We start from the raw sequence: 17,960 nt of genomic DNA on the forward strand, positions 1-17,960 counted from the left end.
AATCGCGAGAGAGACTATCTCATACTCATATAGTAATGTTCTACTTAATTCGATACTTTGCAAGGCGCAATATAATCTCCCCAAAGAATCGCTATTTCGAAGTGGGATGTTCTAGGGAGACACATGGTGCCTTTAGTTGTCTATCCTAAGGTTGAGTGTGAAGCTTATACTTGTATGATTGATGACCATGTCAATGCATGCAGAACATGCTCAAACATCGCCATTATTTAAGGCGCTTACTAAACGAGCGGAAATTATGTACTGCCCATAATTTACTAGGTGCTAAACGCGTGCAGATATCAGCAAACGGTTGATGAATGAATGGTGAAGTGCATAACCTCATTCCAAGAGTCATGATAGGCTTGTCATCTCCAGAAACTTTGGAGCCAAACAAGGATAACTGACTGATGATCATTACATCCAACTCATCAACTTATTTATTTACCTTTGATCACCCTCTTTTCGTGTGTGAACAGAGTTCCAAATCCATTTCAAGATGTCACTTGACACAGTGGCCCTCGAAGTACTCTGTCTCGTTGCATCGAAACTGCCACGGCACACAATTCATTTTACGGTGCCTCTTGACTCCTTGCCCTTCGAATTAATCTGTCTTATTGTATCGAATCTGCCTCGGTACAAAGACAGGTTGTCACTTGTGCGATGCAATCGTATGCTTCATGATACCGGCATTCATGTCCTGTACAAGCAAGACAGCCGTACTGCAAACTATGCACTACAATGGTTGATAAACAGGGGGTTTGAACTGGGAATCCAGCACATAATATCACGCAACAATCTAGACGTGAACATGGCAGTGGCCCCCCGGCGCACCTCGATCAACACACCCTTACTCCTTGCCGTCGGGTTCGGTCATACGAATATTGTGGAGCTCCTGCTGCGCAATGGAGCCCTAGTCAATCTCGTGACGGATATTTCCGCCTTGGAATACGCTGCAAGTCTGGGAGACTCCAATATGACCAGTTTGCTCATCCAGCATGGTGCCCATGTAGACCTTGTGGGCGCAAAACGCGGTCTTACTCCTCTACAATGTGCTCTGGAACTTGGGTACATATTACAAAATGGCAACCCATACTCGCTACATTGGAGTGATCGGGATGGTTTGTTGAACCACAAAGGAGAGGATGAATTTATCGCGGTGATCCAGTTGCTGCTGGCTCACGGGGCTGATCCGCTTTTCCACGATGCCACCTGCCAGTCTACTTGTCTACACAGGATTCCCAATAGCCCATGGAAATCGACAGAGAAAGTCGTCAATCTGTTTCTCGCTGCTGGGGCTGATTTAAATGCACGAAATTGGGAAGGATACACCCCCTCCACGTTGCCTTTGGCAGTAACGCATTCAGAGGAGATACAAACGCCCAGAAGGAGTTTGTGACATTACTCTTGAAGTATGGCGCCGATGTTAACCTACAGAACGAGAATGGAGAACCACCACTAGGTATCAGATTTGAGAATCCGAACATCTGGCAACTTTTCTTAGGACAAGGAGCGAATACCCGTTCCCACGGTAAAACCGGAGACATGCTCATTTCGATGCTTTTGAGGATTCCGTTGCGAAAGCAATGGAAAACCACAAAGCAATATCGCATCAACAATCTATTGATAGAGATACTAGTGGAGCATGGGGCTTGCACAGATCAAATCATCGATGGGAAACGTCCACTGGACTTGAGGGCGGTAAGAAAATACCCCGTGCTCCGAGATTTGATGAGCAAGAGGACAATGGCTTCAGGCAAACCTCCATCAAAGAGGTCATCCAAGTACCGGAAACATAGCGGTCCCATAAGAAAAGCCAACAAACACAAGAAGACCACGAGGCCCCCGAAGCCCACGAGAAAACTGACCTCAAAGACTCCCCCCAAGGCTTGAACCGAAGCGAGCCCACATGAATAATAGCCTTGAGGAGCTCTGCACGGGTACGAAAGTTCAATTTACACGACTAGGAGATCAATTCACATTTTGCCTAGGAGGAAAGGAAGGAAAGCGTTAGTTGCTGGTTGCTATCAGATTATGGTGTAATTGCTCCAGATACCAGCAAAGTAGACAATCAAAATTTCAAATGCAAAGGCCATATGGCGTCCAAGACTTTATACCCATAGTTGATCTGAGACGCATGGGATATTAATATCATATGATATCTTTTATTTTCACGTGCTTACTATAGGCCATATGAAACCTCGGGTTTATTAAAGTTTATTTTCATTTTGCTCAGTTGGGTTGGAAAAAGCCCTAATAGTAGATAATATTGTACTGTCTATTGACATGAATGGAAGTTCGAGGGGCTGTAGGCTGTACTACGTTAACCGAAATGCCCGGGTAAGCGATACTCCTGGCTTAAAGATGTAGGCCTTTTTTTTATCGCAATCAAATCTTAGCGCTCTGCGAGAGCTTCTTCTCTTCGGCCTGATAGAGCTTGACCAATTGACGCACAGACAGATCGAGCAGCACGTCTTCCGAGCCACCCGGAATACGGGCACCTGGAACATCGCGAAGAATGGCTAAAAGCTTGTTAGCTTCTTTCAAACACATACTAATAATCCAGCAAACATACCCTCGACCAATTCACCCTGACCAGATTTGGTAAATCCACTTCCTCCGAACAATAACACGGCTGTCTGGGCACACTCGTTCAATACCATAGCGGACTTTGCTTTAGCCAATGCCGTCAATCCACCAAGTTGACGATCACCCTCCTCTTTGCTGAGATGAACCAATTGGTACAAGATCTGCTCAACCCACGCCCACATGGATTCAAGCTCAGCGCCTGCCTTAGCTAGACGGTGGCGGACTACGGGTTGGTCCATGAGCGTCTTTCCGAAAGCCTCGCGCTTGAGGCAGTACGAGAAAGCAGCAGAAAGGGCCACACGAGCCTGACGAGTGACTCCAATGGCAATAAGAAGTCGTTCATGATTGAAGTTGGTCATGATAATACGCATGCCGTCGCCTTCTTTGCCGATGATGTTTGACACGGGAACCTTGACGTCGTCAAGCTCAATAAATGTGGTCCCGCCTGTGATCTGACCCGAGACTTTAAGTCGGCGCATTGAAACGCCAGGGTGGCCCTTCAGAGGCACAACCAAAACGGAAAGGCCCGCGGCTCCTGGTCCACCGGTTCGCACGGCCATGGTGGCATAGTCCGACCAGATACCATTCGTGATCCTGGTTATTGGTATCAGCTCCCAGCTTTATTATTACTGCAGAATTGGCTCTTACCATTTCTTGGACCCGTTCAGGATGTAGTGTTGACCATCGGCACTCTTGACAGCAGTTGTGGTTATATTCGCGACATCACTGCCGGCCTCAGGCTCCGTGATAGCAATACAGCCTCGCTTCTTACCTGTGAGAAGCTCTGGCAAGAACCGCTCTTGCAACTCGGTACTGCCAAATTTGTAGATTGGTGCAATTCCGAAAGCGAACCCGGCGTTCAACGAGCCAGAGGGACCACTGAGACCAGAACGGGCCATCTATGTGCAAACCATCGCCGATCGGTCAATCAACCTGCAATCATAAAGCCCAGCTGGATAATTTTCATGACATACCTCATCACAGTAAATGCCGGTGTATATGTAGTCCCAGTCTTCAACCTTGACTCCTAGGATATCGTTGATTCCTAGTCGCTTCAACCAATCCACAGGTAATGGCGCTGGCATGTTGGGCAACAACATATTATGCTTGCAGAATGTGTGGAAAACATGCTCAGGGACTGTTCCTTCCCGCTCCCACTCCAAAGCGTGCTGAAGCAAGTTCTCTGTTGCAAATTTACGGCATGCTTCTTGAAAGCGGCGGTGGGCAGGCGTAATGTAGGGAGAAGGGAGGCCACGAAGGTAAGGCGGCTCTGAGAATGGGATGGGATTTGGTGAGTTGTAGACCATGATGAAAGAGTCGATAGAGAGATGTATTATTAGGAGACGTCAAGATTAGTCCATAGCGTTTATATACATATCAGGATCAATAGTCTATGAGGGGATTCTCCGCATTCCGGGGTAAAGGGGGGCGGCCGACCGAGCCTCGGTGAGTTGTGCACCCGTGAGGGCTGATTAATGCACAAGCGTGTACATCACGTGATTAAATATGATGCCCAAGGCACGCATGGATTGTCGAATACACTGGTATCCTGAAATGTATGGGTCCAATCAATGGTGTTAAAATCTCTGTATTTCAGTATCCCTTTTCCTAGCAATTTATATGGATTACGGATTACTAATTCAAAATTACTGCACAACCTGGATTAATTAAATCCCCGGTATGCCGGTCTGTATGCTCCGACATGGATCATCACGAGTAGTGGCAGCAAGGGTAGTAGCACTCTTTTCGTTAGGGTTAATGTCCTATAAGTCGCTACTAATGTAGATTCTAGCCTTTTAACACGAGACATATTAGTATCGAATTTGTGGGTCAATATGTAAGACCCTAACTAAGCCGCCTATTTCATATAACTAGAGAGCCTCATACATACTTCAGGTATCAACGTTATTAGTACTAGTTAGGGCTCTAGCACTATCCTCTCCTCATGGCCTATTCCAGCGTAACATGGCGGATAAGTTTTCATTGATCACTGAGGACCTTCCAATTCATCGGGATTGTCAAATTTCTTAGGTTTCTCAGGACAGCAATCGCAGATAAAGAGCACGTCAACAATCTATACGGCGGGTTTTGGAACGTGTAGACCGGTCGTGCCAACAGTCTTTGACTTCAACCACCCAGTCCCTCTTGAAACCAAAAGATCCGGCCCCGTAGGACTTGCTAAATTTGTTCCCGGATAATATAAACCTCATCCGCTGCTTGGTCCCCGTATACTTGCTTTTGTCTTGAGCCAGCTGTGGTGGCCATGTCCTGTCCTGTTCCTGTGAGGCAGCAAATCTAGTACTTACTCAGGCTTCAGACCCATAAACTTATCCAATCAATAACCGAATTTCGATACTTGCAGAGTCAGAGAGCAGGAGGGTTTCCTTCAAAGAAATGAAAGAATCACGTGACTGGGCTCCTCAGGCACGGATGAGTAATGCTCCGAAAGCGGCCCTGGATCCGCCACGCCTTAAAAAATCTTATCGCCCGATAACAAGCACGCAATTGCCACTAACCGCTTTGGGCAAGTTACCTGGGGGTTTTCTCTATAACCAAGTGATGGAGAGGGGAGATTCTCTTTCCCCCCACCTTCTTCTTTGTTTTTGTCTTTAACAGATATCGGTCTTATATCCGGTATCAAGAAGAAGTCATGGGTTCATCAGTTCCAGCTCTGTCGGCCTTGAATGGCCCGACCTATGTCACAGCCCAGACCCTCATCCAGCAAGTCGCATACTTGCTGAGTGATAAGATCTTCTCCTACTCACCGGAGACTTTCGATCTCGATGCTGCCCTCAAGGAATGGACCTCCAAGGGTGAGACTAACGCCAATGGCGAGTCTCCCTCTGTCAAGGCTCTCGAGACCCGCCAGGGTGCCGGCAACATGGCCCTTGGCTACCTCTTCTCTCAGGACTTTGATCTGAAGAAGCGCCACATTCCCCAGGGTATTGTGGCTTCTTCAGCAACACTCCCTTATATGCGCGCCGCATTGGAGCAGCTTTCTCTGCTCTACTCCGTCGCTAGCCCAGTCGCTGCTCACGTCGCCGCCGTAGACTACGCCGGTGAGGATGGCCTGGTCTCCGACTATGCTTCCGCCCTCTCTCTGGCCGAGGACCTCGGTCTGGGTCTGGTCTCCAGCGGTTCCGCCCACGAGTCCCAGCACATGGCCCTCTTCACGACGTTGCTCTCCTCCATCCTCCCCTCGATTCACATCTATGATGGTGTTCGTGTTGGCCGTGATACCACCCGCATTATTGATGTTCTCGACAAGGATGGTCTGACTCGCACTTATGAGACCGTCCGCAAGACTCTTGATGAGTCCCGCAACCGTCATCTCGACGCCCAAGGCAAGGTTCTGGACCTGCTGAAGAGCCTGAACGGTGAACTCGGAACTGACTACGGTGCTTTCGAGTACCACGGTCACTCCGAGCCTACCTCTGTCCTGATCGCCTTCGGCACTGTCGAGGCTACTCTCACTGCCCAGATCGCACGCTCTCTTGCCAAGGATGGTGTCCGTGTCGGTGTTGTGAATGTCCGTGTCTACCGACCCTTCATCGAGGAGGAGTTCCTGCGCGTTCTCCCCCAGTCCACCCAGACTGTCGCAGTTCTTGGCCAGGTCGCCTCTGAGCAAGCTGTTCAGGAAGATGGCATCCACTCCGCTCTCTATGATGATGTGCTTGCTTCTTTGACTTTCGCCACTGGCCGTGAACACAACCCGGCTTGTGTTGAGATCAAGTACCCCCGCTCCCAGCGTTGGGACCTCATCTCCACCGCCGCTGCATTCCAGCGCGTGTATGACCAGCCTATCCTCACCGCCAACGGTGAAACCAGTGCTTCGCTGCAGCTCTTGGACCCTGCTTCTGTGCAGGAATACACTTTCTGGGATGTTGACACCTCTGTCACCGAGGCCGCTGCTCAGACTTTGAGCCAGGCTCTTGGCGCCGACTCGGCCAGCAACGTCACCCTCAGCCAGACTCACGACAATCTTGTCCAGGGTGGTGCCATCCGTGTTGACATCCGCAAGAGCGCTAAGATTGTTGACGCACCTTACGCCGTCACTGCTGCTGAGGTCTCCTACGTTGGCAACCTTTCGCTGCTGAACGATGTTGATGTTCTGGCTTCTGTCAAGGACAACGCCAAGGTCATTGTTAATGCCCCGGGCGTCAAAGATGAGGACTTGGAGAAGAAGCTTCCTGCTTCCTTCAAGCAGGCTGTCGCCCAGCGTGGCATCTCTGTCTTTATCGTCGACTCATCTGCTATTGATGACTCATCTCTGGACGCCCTTGTCCTCCAGGCTTCGTTCGTGCGCGTCGCTCTCCCTGCCCAGGAGGCTCTGGCAACCAAGAAGCTGTCCTCGATCACCGGAAATGCCGAGTCCCTGGAAAATGTTACCAAGGATCTCGAGAAGCTGCTCCGCCAGATCGAGGTTCCCGAGTCCTGGAAGGAGCCCGAGGGTATCACCGAGGCCGTTGAGCTCCCCAAGGACATCATCGCCAACAGCTTCGTTTCGTTCGACAAGACCGAATCCGAGCCCCCCACTCTTCTCAAGGACTGGGAGACTGCTGCTCGTGGCCTTGCATTCAAGGAGGCCTATGGCACCAGGGATGCCCTTCGCCCTGACCTTGCCCACAAGACTTTCACTGTCCACGTCAAGGAGAACCGCCGCCTCACCCCCACCACCTATGATCGTAACATCTTCCACATCGAGTTCGACATCGGTGAGACTGGTCTGAAGTATGACATTGGCGAGGCCCTCGGTATCCACGCCGAGAACGACCCTGAGGACATCAAGAAGTTCATCGAGTTCTACGGCTTGAACCCCGACGCAATTGTCGAGGTTCCCAGCCGCGAGGACCCTGCCGTTTTGGAGAACCGCACTGTCTACCAGGCTCTGGTTCAGAACGTCGACATCTTCGGTCGCCCTCCCAAGCGCTTCTACGAGGCCCTTGCCGAGTTCGCCTCCGACGAGAAGGAAAAGGCCAACCTGCTCATCCTGGGTGGTCCCGACGGTGCTACCGAGTTCAAGCGCCGCGCCGAGGTCGACACCGTCACCTTCGCCGATATCCTGCTCGAGTACCCCTCTGCCCACCCCGAATTCCACGAGATCGTCCGCATCATCGGTCCTCTCAAGCGTCGTGAGTACTCGATCGCCTCGTGCCAGAAGGTGACCCCGACCTCCGTCGCCCTGATGATTGTCGCCGTGAACTGGGTCGACCCCAACGGCCGCGACCGCTTCGGTCTGGCCACCCGCTACCTGAGCCGCCTGCAAGCCGGTTCCCCGATCACCGTCAGCGTCAAGTCCAGCGTCATGAAACTGCCCCCCAAGTCCACCCAGCCTATCATCATGGCCGGTCTTGGTACCGGTCTTGCACCTTTCCGTGCCTTCGTCCAGCACCGCGCCCTCGAAAAGGCTCAGGGCAAGGAGATCGGCGCTGTCTTGCTGTACATGGGCTCTCGTCACCAGCGCGAGGAGTACTGCTACGGCGAGGAATGGGAGGCTTACCAGGAGGCTGGTGTTATCACTCTCCTCGGCGCTGCTTTCTCTCGTGATCAGCCTGAGAAGATTTACATTCAGGATCGTATGCGCCAAACCCTGCCTGAGATCATCCAAGCCTACATTCGTGAGGAGGGTGCTTTCTACCTGTGCGGTCCCACTTGGCCCGTGCCCGATGTCACCGCTGTTTTGGAGGAGGCCATTGCCACCGAAGCCAGGAACAATGGCAAGAAGGTTGACACTCGCAAGGAGATTGAAAAGCTCAAGGATGAGGAGCGCTATGTTTTGGAAGTCTACTAGACTCTGTTTCGTTTTCGCATGGCATGATTGTACGATTGGCATGTTTTTGCTTTTTATTCCCCATGTATTTAGATTATTTGGGCTAGCGTACTAGCCTTGAAAGACTTCAAAAATGCATTAGAACATTGAATCTTAAGATTTTAGAAAAAAACCTCTCTTTCAGATCCCTTATTAGAATATATAATTTAATGGAATGTATTTGGGTATCTGCTTCGAAGACAATGCCTTCCTAGCATGACCCTCGAAAATGCTATGTCGTGTCTAGGTCGTCTATACATACAACTTTTTCTTGAAATTCATGCAACGTAACTATCAAACGCGCCCAGTATTACCATACTTGGTCTTTCCATATGCACCACCCTTTTCCTTCCTCAACTCCAATGCCCGACGATACGGTGGTGCAGTGGGTGGCTGAACAGGATCCAGATTAACATAATCCGGAGGTAGGGTGTATGATGCATCAGAATCCCAAGCGGAAAGATCACCACAAGCAATGAACGACGGAATCCACCGGTTCTCAACCGCGAATTTGTTGGACAGTTTCTGAGGTTGGGGCTTGTCTTGTGATGTTGTAGTTTGAAGATGGCGGACTTCAGTGGAATGATTGGGCGCAGGACTGCTAATTGTCGCGGGTTGTGTCACGGTATTCCGGGCCTGTGTGTCCTGGTCGATTTGCTCGCGGACTTCGACAGCCACATTGCCATCTTCCGACACGGCGGCTGGAGCTGCAGCACCGCCGAAGAGTGGATTTTTCAATGCGGCCATACCGACCACCCCGCTGTCACTAACAGGTGGAATGAAGCCTTCGCAGACCACGAATGCCTCCAAGCTACTAGCGCGACTACTGCGCGGCTTTGCGACGCTGACACGCTCAAAGACGGTCCGTAGCTGCGCGTAGAGAAGGTCAACGTCGCGGCCGCGGAAGATCTTGGCGACGAATTTGCCGCCCGGTCGGAGAACGCCCATAGCAAGGTTTAGCGCGGCGTAGAGGAGTTGTGATTGAATATAAATGTCTAGATCGTGTAGACCTGTTACATCCGGAGCACCGTCGGAGATGACCAGGTCGACAGGGTGAGGTTGTCTGATAGCCTCTGTGACTTGTGACGTAGAGTCGGAGGGGGTGGATGGTTGTTCGTATGCTTCTGGGTCCAGAGCGCGCAAGAGCAGAGGAATCGTAGAGGGATGTGTGATATCAGCTTTGAGGGTTGTGATACCTTCCAGAGGTGCCATGGGTTGCAGGTCGATAGATACGATCTTGACATTCTTCCGGGGCTTTAATTCAGAGCTTGAAGAAGGCTCATCGCAGTCCATTTTATCATCATCGGCTGTCGTCTCTGCGCCCTCCAATCCCTGTTGTTCTATCCGCTTTTTCTCGAGCCATGCTCGTCGCCCGAAGCTTTCGCCCTTGATTAAGACACGGCTGAGTACTTGACTCCAACTTCCAGGCGCAGCGCACAAATCCACGACTCTCGTCACATTGTCCGGGTTCTCGTGCTCGAATAGGTCGAATCGCTCGTCGATCTGGATAAGCTTGAAGGCGGAGCGGGCGCGCCAATTTTGCTCCTTGGCAAGACGGTAATAAGCATCGCGCTTGTCCTTGGATGATTTGCCCATCTTGAAAAACAGCCAGGCGCAATTGGCAATCGTCTGTCAAAGTGGGTTAATTTTGCGACCAACGTGGGGAACGAAAAGATAAGATTCGAAAGGCGGACTAAAATTTCTGCCGCTTTTTTTCTTTTCCCCGACGGCGTGCTTGGAACATTTGTCAACCAGAACAAACTGTAATACTTAAGGATTACGCAGTTCATAATGGGTCAAAAGAGAGCGCGCGACCCCAAAGCCCAGGTGGCTGAGGCAAACAAACGCAAGAAGGCGGCTAAGTCTGACGCAGCGTCAAGCGAGGATCATGGCTCTATCGCAGTTGAGGACCTCAACTGGAAGGAAGTTGATATGCCAGATCGGATGGATGATGCAGAGGGTTTCTTTGGACTGGAGGAGATTGAGGGTGTCGAGATCATAAAACAGGGCGATGGAGGTGTTCATTTCAAGGTATGAGTCTGCATACTTTGATCGATCATGTTGACTAAATGCTAATATATGGTTGGATGGGTAGGCCAAAGCTGGCAAGCCAACACAATCGATTCTCAAGCCCCCGTCTGCAGACGACGCAGACGAATGGGATGGTTTTAGCGACGAAGACTCGTCCAAGAAGTCTACTATCACCGAGAAGACTCCCGCTGCAACCGAAGTGAAGGATGATAAGAAGTCAAAGAAGGACAAGAAGAAGGAGCAAAACAAAGCCAAGAAAGCAGAGCAAAAGGCCAAGGAGCAGAAGCCTAAGGAGCAAAAGTCTAAGGAGTCCAAACCTGCTCAGGGCCAGAACATTAAGGCCGGGCTCGGATTCGCGGCTCTCGATGATGTCGAAGAGGACGACGGTGTGGACGTGTCGGCCTGGGATGGCCTTAATCTTTCGCCCGAGATCTACACGGCTCTTTCCAAAATGAAGTTCACCTCCCCATCGGCCATTCAAAAAGCCAGTATTCCTGCCATTCTCGATGGGCACGATGTTGTTGGAAAGGCCTCTACAGGTTCCGGTAAAACATTGGCCTTCGGTATTCCGATTATCGAGCATTACTTGGACAAGAGAGGAAAACAGGAGGAACAGTCCGACAAGCCTGAAAAGAACAAAGGCCCGATTGCATTGATTCTATCTCCCACTCGAGAGTTGGCCCATCAGCTCGGAAGACATATTGGAGAGCTGATTACCAATTCCCCGGATACCAACGCACGAATCGCTCTTATTACCGGTGGTATGTCTATTCAGAAGCAGCAAAGACAACTTGCCACGGCCGATATTGTCGTTGGAACTCCCGGCCGAATTTGGGAGATCCTAAGCACAGGAACGGGATTGATCCGCAAAATGCAGAAAATCCAGTTCCTGGTCGTCGATGAGGCTGACAGACTGCTGAGTGAAGGTCATTTCAAGGAGATGGAAGATATCCTTAATGCACTAGACAAAAAGCAAGCCGGAGACATTGCCGACATGGACCAGGAAGAAGAAGAGGAGGAGCCATCTGCAAGGCAGACTCTTGTCTTCTCGGCTACATTCCACAAGGATCTTCAACAAAAGCTAGCAGGTAAAAGCCGCTGGTCAAGTGGTGATATGTTGGACAACAAAGCGTCTATGGAGTACCTTCTCAAGAAATTGAATTTCCACGAAGAGAAGCCCAGGTTCATCGATGTGAACCCGGAGTCACAGATGGCCATCGGGCTTAAGGAAGGAATTGTCGAATGCCCTGCTATGGAAAAGGTAAGAGACTTTATTTCTGAACCGCTCTAATACCGATACTAATTCAAATGATCAGGACCTCTACCTCTACTCAGTCCTCCTCTACTATCCCAAGAACCGGACACTTGTGTTCACAAACTCCATCTCTGCCGTCCGCCGCATCACTCAGCTTTTGCAAGCTCTTCAACTTCCCGTGTTCGCCCTCCACTCCAACATGGCCCAGAAGGCCCGTCTCCGTTCCATCGAGCGTTTCTCATCTCCTACTGCCAACCCAAGCTCAATTCTTGTCGCTACCGACGTCGCCGCTCGTGGTTTGGATATCAAGGGGGTTAACTGCGTCATCCACTACCACGTTCCCCGCACAGCAGACGCCTACGTTCACCGATCCGGTCGTACTGCTCGTGCCGGTGAGTCCGGAAAGAGTATCCTCATCTGTGCTCCTGACGAGGTTGTCGGCGTTGCCCGTCTCGCCGGAAAGATCCACGCCAAGAAGGCGCGGAAGGCCGACGACCCCGAGGGACCTAGCAAGAAGATTCCCCTCGAGTCTCTCGACATCGATCGCCGAGTGGTTGCTCGCCTCCGCCCCCGCATGGGCCTAGCCAAGAAAATTACCGAATCCACCATTGCCAAGGAGAAGATCAACACCGAGGACAACTGGCTCCGCTCTGCGGCCGAAGATCTCGGTGTCGAATATGACAGTGACGAGTTCGATCAGTCTAAGGGTAGAGGTCGTGGTCGTGGTGGTGGCCGCGAAAGACGTGACAAGGAGGCTAGCGAAACTAGCAAGAGCGAAATGGCCGGCCTTCGTGCGGAACTCAAACAACATCTTTCCCAACGAGTGAACATCGGTGTCAGCGAGAAGTATCTTACTGCCGGTCGCATTGACATCGATGCTCTTCTTCGTGGTGAGGGCAACGATGCTTTCCTGGGCCACCTTGACCCTCTGACATTCTAATTTTGAAAAGCGTTTGTTAAAAAAGCATTAGTATATACTAAATGAATACTTGACTCATAAATCCTTCGCAATCGGACTTCCCCGATAGATAAGATATCAGACCAAAGACCGATAAGTGACAAAGAATACCCCAACAGGACTATGCCATATTCAAAGATCAATTGGCCCTAAATATTAACTAGTTCACTCAGTATGCAGTTATTTACATAAGTGCATACGTTCCCCCCGCCTTGCTCGGAGTATTAAACCGCCCTTTTCTGTTCCTCCAGATATCCCCCATTCTCTCCATCAATATGGATCCCCAAATTGAAGAACTATTAGGCCTAGAAGCCGTCCGTACAAGAGCCCATGTGGTCCTCAAACTAGCCGAAGAAGGTCGTTTGAATCATTTCAACTACCACCCTGACCGCATGGAAGATGCCACCGACTATGTACTTAAACTGATTCAGGTAGGGCTAACACATCTCCAATTACATTTCCAAGCATAAAACAACTCACACTATCATAGCGCGACTTCGGCCCTGACAAGTATCATCTAATTCCACCCCATGGCCGTTGGCAACATTTCGAAGTCGGCGGGGTTCCCCGCATAGCCACTCTCCTAGCCGAATGGGATGAGAAATGCGACACCACCGAAAAGACACGCAGACTGATAGATCTTTTCTTCGTCTCTGTTCTTTTGGATGCTGGTGCTGGAGACTTTTGGAAATTCAAAGAGTCACAAAGTGGTCTGACGCTTAATCGGAGCGAAGGTATTGCGGTTGCGGCACTGCATATGTTCCTAAATGGTGACTTTGCTGGTCCGGACTCTTCGGTGAAACACACCGCCAATGGTAAGCGTTTGCTTTGATTCAATGTGATAGCAGTTAGCTGACTCTTGTGCTAGGTGATGCATTGCGCAATCTCAATGTAGACATCTTATCCCGTGGACTCCAGGTCGACGATGGCAATCCTATGATCGGAGTAGCTGCTCGTGCAGATATCCTCCGTAAGCTCGGCGAGTCTTTGGTGAATTTGAAAGATATCTTTGGTCCCTCTGGTCGTCCGGGTAATCTTGTTGGTAAGTTCATACCGCCCATGAAGTCGGGAAGTTTTTATCAAAATGACTAAACGATTCTTACTTCCAGACTACCTCATTTCCAAGTCGAATGATGGAAAGCTGGACTACAAGGACCTCTGGGACGTGCTACAGCGCCTCCTGATTCCTATCTGGCCGTCCGATCGTACCCACGTGAACGGACAACCCATCGGCGATGCATGGCCTCTGCGAGCACTTGAACAGCAGGCTGGATCGGAGTCGAAGCCCTACTCCAACATCCAACCATTCCATAAGCTGACCCAATGGCTAGCGTACTCATTGATGGTGCCGTTCTCCCGTCTGCTCTCCGTCTCATGGTCTAATACCGAGCTGGGAACTGGTCTGCCAGAGTACCGCAACGGAGGAATGCTTGTCGATATGGGAGTTCTAGAATTGAAGCCCGAGGCACTTCAGCGAGGTTTGAGCCTTTCGGGGGGTAGCTTGCCTTCGTTTGGTGCGGGCGATGATGAGATTGTGGAATGGCGAGCGATGACTGTTGCCCTCCTCGATGTTTTGCATACGAAGATTCTCGCTCGCTTGGATGGGGTCCAGTTGTCTCTGCCTCAGGTGTTGGAGGCGGGTTCTTGGAAAGCGGGTCGTGAGCTGGCAGCGGCTAAACGTCCGGAGACGAAGTGCAGTCCTATCTTGAACTTTGGCGATGGTACCTTGTTCTAGGAGTTTTGATGTTAATATCTAGTATCAAATTCAATGAATAGCCCTTTTGAATAGATTCATTCAATGTATCTACCCTCTTCACAACCCAAAATACATTCTAGATTCGACAAAGTATTGATTGAGCTTCTTAGTTTATATTGTAGTCCAGTGCATCAATCACCGCGTCACGCTCCATCTTGTGTAATGCTTATAGATACTGGCACCGTGCTCCTTCCCTCCCGGTTGAGTAGAAGAATATATGTACTGATGACTCGGTCCAGTATATCTGTGCTTACCTGTCTGCAATGAGCTTATGAAAGCCCCGGCCGCTGAAGCCGCGCAACCGGTCTGGGAATGAAATTCTCAGGTTATTGAAGTGTCTAGGGCATCCCGCGTAAGTTCGAAATGCTCGATGTTTGAAGCCTCATGGTTCGCCGTATCGTTCCCGTATCGTATTGCGTATTGTCGTACCAGGCTCCGATGTCTCTTTCGGCTCTGCTTCTTCGGAACATCTCCTTTGATCCCATGTCTCCAAATGTTGATATGCCTCTTCGTTATCATAGGAGTTTCAAATGACGGGGTGGAATGAGAATGATACATGTATTCATCAGTGATCATCTCGCTAGTGGAGTCAAAACAAAAACGCTCAACACAGAAAGAAATATACTCAACACAGCAGGCAACTCATATGAGCTGCCGGCTGGAGTGACACAGCAAACAACACATGCCGTCGACGGTCCACTCCATACATCGCCAGCCTCCTCCCGGGGGATACTCAAACAAGAATCTTTTCCCCCTTCCACCCTCCACCCAACCCATTCATAATAGCATTCGTGCCCCACCACGCTTAAGGTCAGCCGTGGTGGGGCGTTGCAAGGTCGAGGAACGCCGATGAGGGAGGAGCCGCTCTCCTCACCGGCACCTAGATGACAAGATAAGTCAGTAATGAGCTTGAAATGATGCCGAAGTGAAACTGACTGAGATCTAGGAGACAAGTGAATATAAAGTGAAACATACCTTGCATTTGAGTAATCATTGCTTGCCTACGCCTCATCCAGAGCAGTGTCCTCGTCACTATCTCTGGCCTCAATGGCGATATCCTCCACCTCGATCACAGAGGGGACATCCCCCTGGTCCGAGTCTGACCCTTCGGCCTGCTGGGGATCGCGTCCTGCGATGAGGTCGTCCAGCTCGGCCTCCAGGCGCTCGAAGTAACCAGGAGAAAGGGTGCGTGGCTCCTCGTCCTCATGTTCCACCCTCCACTCCCACAGCAGCGCCTCCCCATCGAAATCCCCGAGGATATCGTCGATGGTTTCGTAGTCGGAACCATCTTCTTCCTCCCCGAGGAAGTCGGGGTCATGAGTGGGGATCTCGGGGGCGGTGATCTCGTCGTCGTCGGGGGGAGTTGAAGGGGGTCGAAGTTGTCAGGGCGAGCGGCACGCACCCTGATGCCACCTGCATGACCGAGGGAGTTGTTGGTGGTCCGGGGGGTATTATGGGCCCCACCAGGACGGAAAAGGATGATGCTCTGGGGGACATTGTCCACCCCAGGAGCAACAGGGTTGTTGATCTGGGAGGGTTTTCTCCAGCCAGGGGAGAAGGTGTTGCGGATGGCCCGGGGGACATTTCCCGCGCCAGGACCAAAAATGGTGACGTTCTGGGGGGTGTTGTTGATGCCAGCGCCAGAGGGGTCGCTGGTGGTGTCCCCGCCAGAAGAGAGGTAGGTTTGGTCATTCATCTTGAGCTCCGATGAGAGATACTTGATTTGAAAGTGAATCAAGAAAGCAGATGATATCAGAGCTGGATGAAAGATACTTGAATGAAATGCGAAGAGGAGACGACAAGAGTGAGCTGCGTTTTATAAGAACGCAACCTTTCTGCGTCGTTCGCCCCAACGCGGAAGGCCCCCTCCCAGGCTAAAATCACTCTACTACAATGCCATACTACGACTATTAGGCTTCTCTATTGAAGAATGTTGAAGTATGATGCTATATTTTATATAGATCTATGGCGTCTTGGCGTTCTCGGCATGCCGAACTATATTCCTTGGCACTTCGGTCCGATCATCGGCTGTTCCAAGGCTTTGAGCCCCACTGTTTGGGTCCAGGAGAGAAAAATCGGCTTAAAGAAAAACAGGAGTCCAGATGGTGGCGGGTCTGTTCTTTAAATTGCCGGTCAATCCTCTTTTCGTCATTGCAAAAAGTCCAAGTGTGGTATACTGGATACTTCATATATCACATATATCACCTAGCCCTAGTTCATACTACAGGGATCGACAAACTCAAAAATCCAACCGAGTAATCTGAGCCTCTGCAGTATGTACCCCGGTCGGCAATGAAACAAGCCCCTCTAACATGCAGCAGAGTCAATATCGGATTCATACATACTTCCAAAATGTCAAACATTACACAAACAGCGCGTCGGCTCTTCCGATCGCAAACCCTTTCAGCATTCAGAACATACTCGCCTGCAGCACCCATTGCGCGTCTTCACCAACAAGGCCCAACACGGTCAGCAGTCGTTCACGACCAAGCACTCCCCAGCCAAACAGAAACACCATTCCTTTCTCAGACCCAATTACAATCACCACACCATGAATCAGCCCTCGACACACTAGTTTCCCAAATCCCACTCGTCCAAACCCTCCGCGAAACCCACAGCACCTACAAAGAAACCCGTCCCCATCTCGCAATCCCACCACCCATCAGACAGCACCACTTCGTGGGCGGAAGCTTAACCGGTCCAGGCAAGCTCGCATTCGCACCATACATGTGGCTATCAACCGGCAAGTCCGAAGCACAAGCCGAAAGTGGCGACCAAGCCAGCAACGTTGTCTCAGTATTCCACATCGGTCAGGATCTATGTGGTCACCCTGGCTTTGTGCATGGTGGTCTTCTTACTGTTCTCTTTGATGAGGTGTTTGCACGCTGCGTCTCTGCGGCTTTCCCCAGCGGGCTGGGTATGACGGCTAATCTCAATGTGGATTTCCGGAAGCCGGCGCTTCCTGATCGGATGTATGTGCTGCGCACGAAAACGACTAAGGTTGAGGGTAGGAAGGCTTGGGTTGAGGGGAGTATGACTTATCTTCCTTGGACTTTGCCGCTGTCTGCGGACTCGCATAGCATCGTTTCAGATGCTAGTCTGTTGCGGGAGGATAGTGAAGGTGCCGTAATGGTTGCGGAAGCCAAGGCTTTGTTTATTGAGCCTAAATTTGCGGACGTGAGTTAACCCTTTATTCTATCTGTTTGAAGTGTGGCTAACAGTTTTTACAGTCTATGGTGTCGATTTATTCGAACTAGAGTGTGTTGGAAAGTTGATATATCCCCCATTGTATAGAGTTATAGAGTTATAGATTAGATTCATAGATTATAGACTAGAATAGACTTCTCAATTTCCAAGACCAAACAGTCATTTATGTCTATTGCTTCAATCATTTCAAAGGTGGAATGGGATATTAACCTTGACGCTTAACAAAATCAAACACAACCCTCCCACATATATATTCCCCCTTCCCCATAACCACAACTCGACGAGAGAAGTATCGCTCACCCCCAAACATCTCAAACCCCCAAATCTACAATAATCAGCTTCTAATACCTCAAATAAT

General features: G+C 50.4%; 9 protein-coding genes across 9 annotated transcripts; 5 read left to right on the forward strand and 4 right to left on the reverse strand.

Annotated features, from left to right (window-relative positions):
* Nucleotides 1-496: 496 nt before the first annotated feature.
* On the forward strand, nucleotides 497-1,890 carry N7517_001565 (uncharacterized protein; the record flags this gene model as incomplete). The annotated part of the gene is given in 2 exon segments (XM_056719295.1): nucleotides 497-1,338; nucleotides 1,353-1,890. The coding sequence occupies 2 exon segments, from the start codon at nucleotides 497-499 to the stop codon at nucleotides 1,888-1,890; spliced, it is 1,380 nt and encodes a 459-aa protein (XP_056583430.1).
* Nucleotides 1,891-2,385: 495 nt separating this feature from the next.
* On the reverse strand, nucleotides 2,386-3,893 carry N7517_001566 (acyl-CoA dehydrogenase family protein; the record flags this gene model as incomplete). The annotated part of the gene is made up of 4 exons (XM_056719296.1): nucleotides 2,386-2,519; nucleotides 2,573-3,180; nucleotides 3,235-3,485; nucleotides 3,561-3,893. 4 exons carry the CDS (start codon nucleotides 3,891-3,893, stop codon nucleotides 2,386-2,388), a joined length of 1,326 nt encoding a protein of 441 aa, XP_056583431.1.
* A 1,343-nt stretch (nucleotides 3,894-5,236) lies between these two features.
* Nucleotides 5,237-8,377, forward strand: N7517_001567 (sulfite reductase subunit alpha; the record flags this gene model as incomplete). The annotated part of the gene is made up of 1 exon (XM_056719297.1): nucleotides 5,237-8,377. One exon carries the CDS (start codon nucleotides 5,237-5,239, stop codon nucleotides 8,375-8,377), a length of 3,141 nt encoding a protein of 1,046 aa, XP_056583432.1.
* A 312-nt stretch (nucleotides 8,378-8,689) lies between these two features.
* Nucleotides 8,690-9,991, reverse strand: N7517_001568 (tRNA methyltransferase TRM7; the record flags this gene model as incomplete). Its single annotated transcript, XM_056719298.1, has 1 exon — nucleotides 8,690-9,991. One exon carries the CDS (start codon nucleotides 9,989-9,991, stop codon nucleotides 8,690-8,692), a length of 1,302 nt encoding a protein of 433 aa, XP_056583433.1.
* A 195-nt stretch (nucleotides 9,992-10,186) lies between these two features.
* Nucleotides 10,187-12,621, forward strand: mak5 (ATP-dependent RNA helicase MAK5; the record flags this gene model as incomplete). The annotated part of the gene is made up of 3 exons (XM_056719299.1): nucleotides 10,187-10,426; nucleotides 10,491-11,687; nucleotides 11,743-12,621. 3 exons carry the CDS (start codon nucleotides 10,187-10,189, stop codon nucleotides 12,619-12,621), a joined length of 2,316 nt encoding a protein of 771 aa, XP_056583434.1.
* Nucleotides 12,622-12,914: 293 nt separating this feature from the next.
* On the forward strand, nucleotides 12,915-14,374 carry N7517_001570 (URC4/urg3 family protein; the record flags this gene model as incomplete). The annotated part of the gene is made up of 4 exons (XM_056719300.1): nucleotides 12,915-13,070; nucleotides 13,130-13,454; nucleotides 13,508-13,681; nucleotides 13,749-14,374. 4 exons carry the CDS (start codon nucleotides 12,915-12,917, stop codon nucleotides 14,372-14,374), a joined length of 1,281 nt encoding a protein of 426 aa, XP_056583435.1.
* Nucleotides 14,375-14,967: 593 nt separating this feature from the next.
* On the reverse strand, nucleotides 14,968-15,377 carry N7517_001571 (uncharacterized protein; the record flags this gene model as incomplete). The annotated part of the gene is made up of 2 exons (XM_056719301.1): nucleotides 14,968-15,275; nucleotides 15,371-15,377. 2 exons carry the CDS (start codon nucleotides 15,375-15,377, stop codon nucleotides 14,968-14,970), a joined length of 315 nt encoding a protein of 104 aa, XP_056583436.1.
* A 19-nt stretch (nucleotides 15,378-15,396) lies between these two features.
* N7517_001572 (uncharacterized protein) lies at nucleotides 15,397-16,091 on the reverse strand (the record flags this gene model as incomplete). The annotated part of the gene is made up of 2 exons (XM_056719302.1): nucleotides 15,397-15,738; nucleotides 15,798-16,091. 2 exons carry the CDS (start codon nucleotides 16,089-16,091, stop codon nucleotides 15,397-15,399), a joined length of 636 nt encoding a protein of 211 aa, XP_056583437.1.
* A 656-nt stretch (nucleotides 16,092-16,747) lies between these two features.
* Nucleotides 16,748-17,652, forward strand: N7517_001573 (PaaI family thioesterase; the record flags this gene model as incomplete). Its single annotated transcript, XM_056719303.1, has 2 exons — nucleotides 16,748-17,572; nucleotides 17,626-17,652. The coding sequence occupies 2 exons, from the start codon at nucleotides 16,748-16,750 to the stop codon at nucleotides 17,650-17,652; spliced, it is 852 nt and encodes a 283-aa protein (XP_056583438.1).
* Between the last annotated feature and the right edge of the window lie 308 nt (nucleotides 17,653-17,960).

This window comes from Penicillium concentricum (assembly GCF_028827145.1).
Source record: "Penicillium concentricum strain IBT 3081 chromosome Unknown utg000001l_segment0_segment0, whole genome shotgun sequence".
Taxonomy (NCBI): domain Eukaryota; kingdom Fungi; phylum Ascomycota; class Eurotiomycetes; order Eurotiales; family Aspergillaceae; genus Penicillium; species Penicillium concentricum.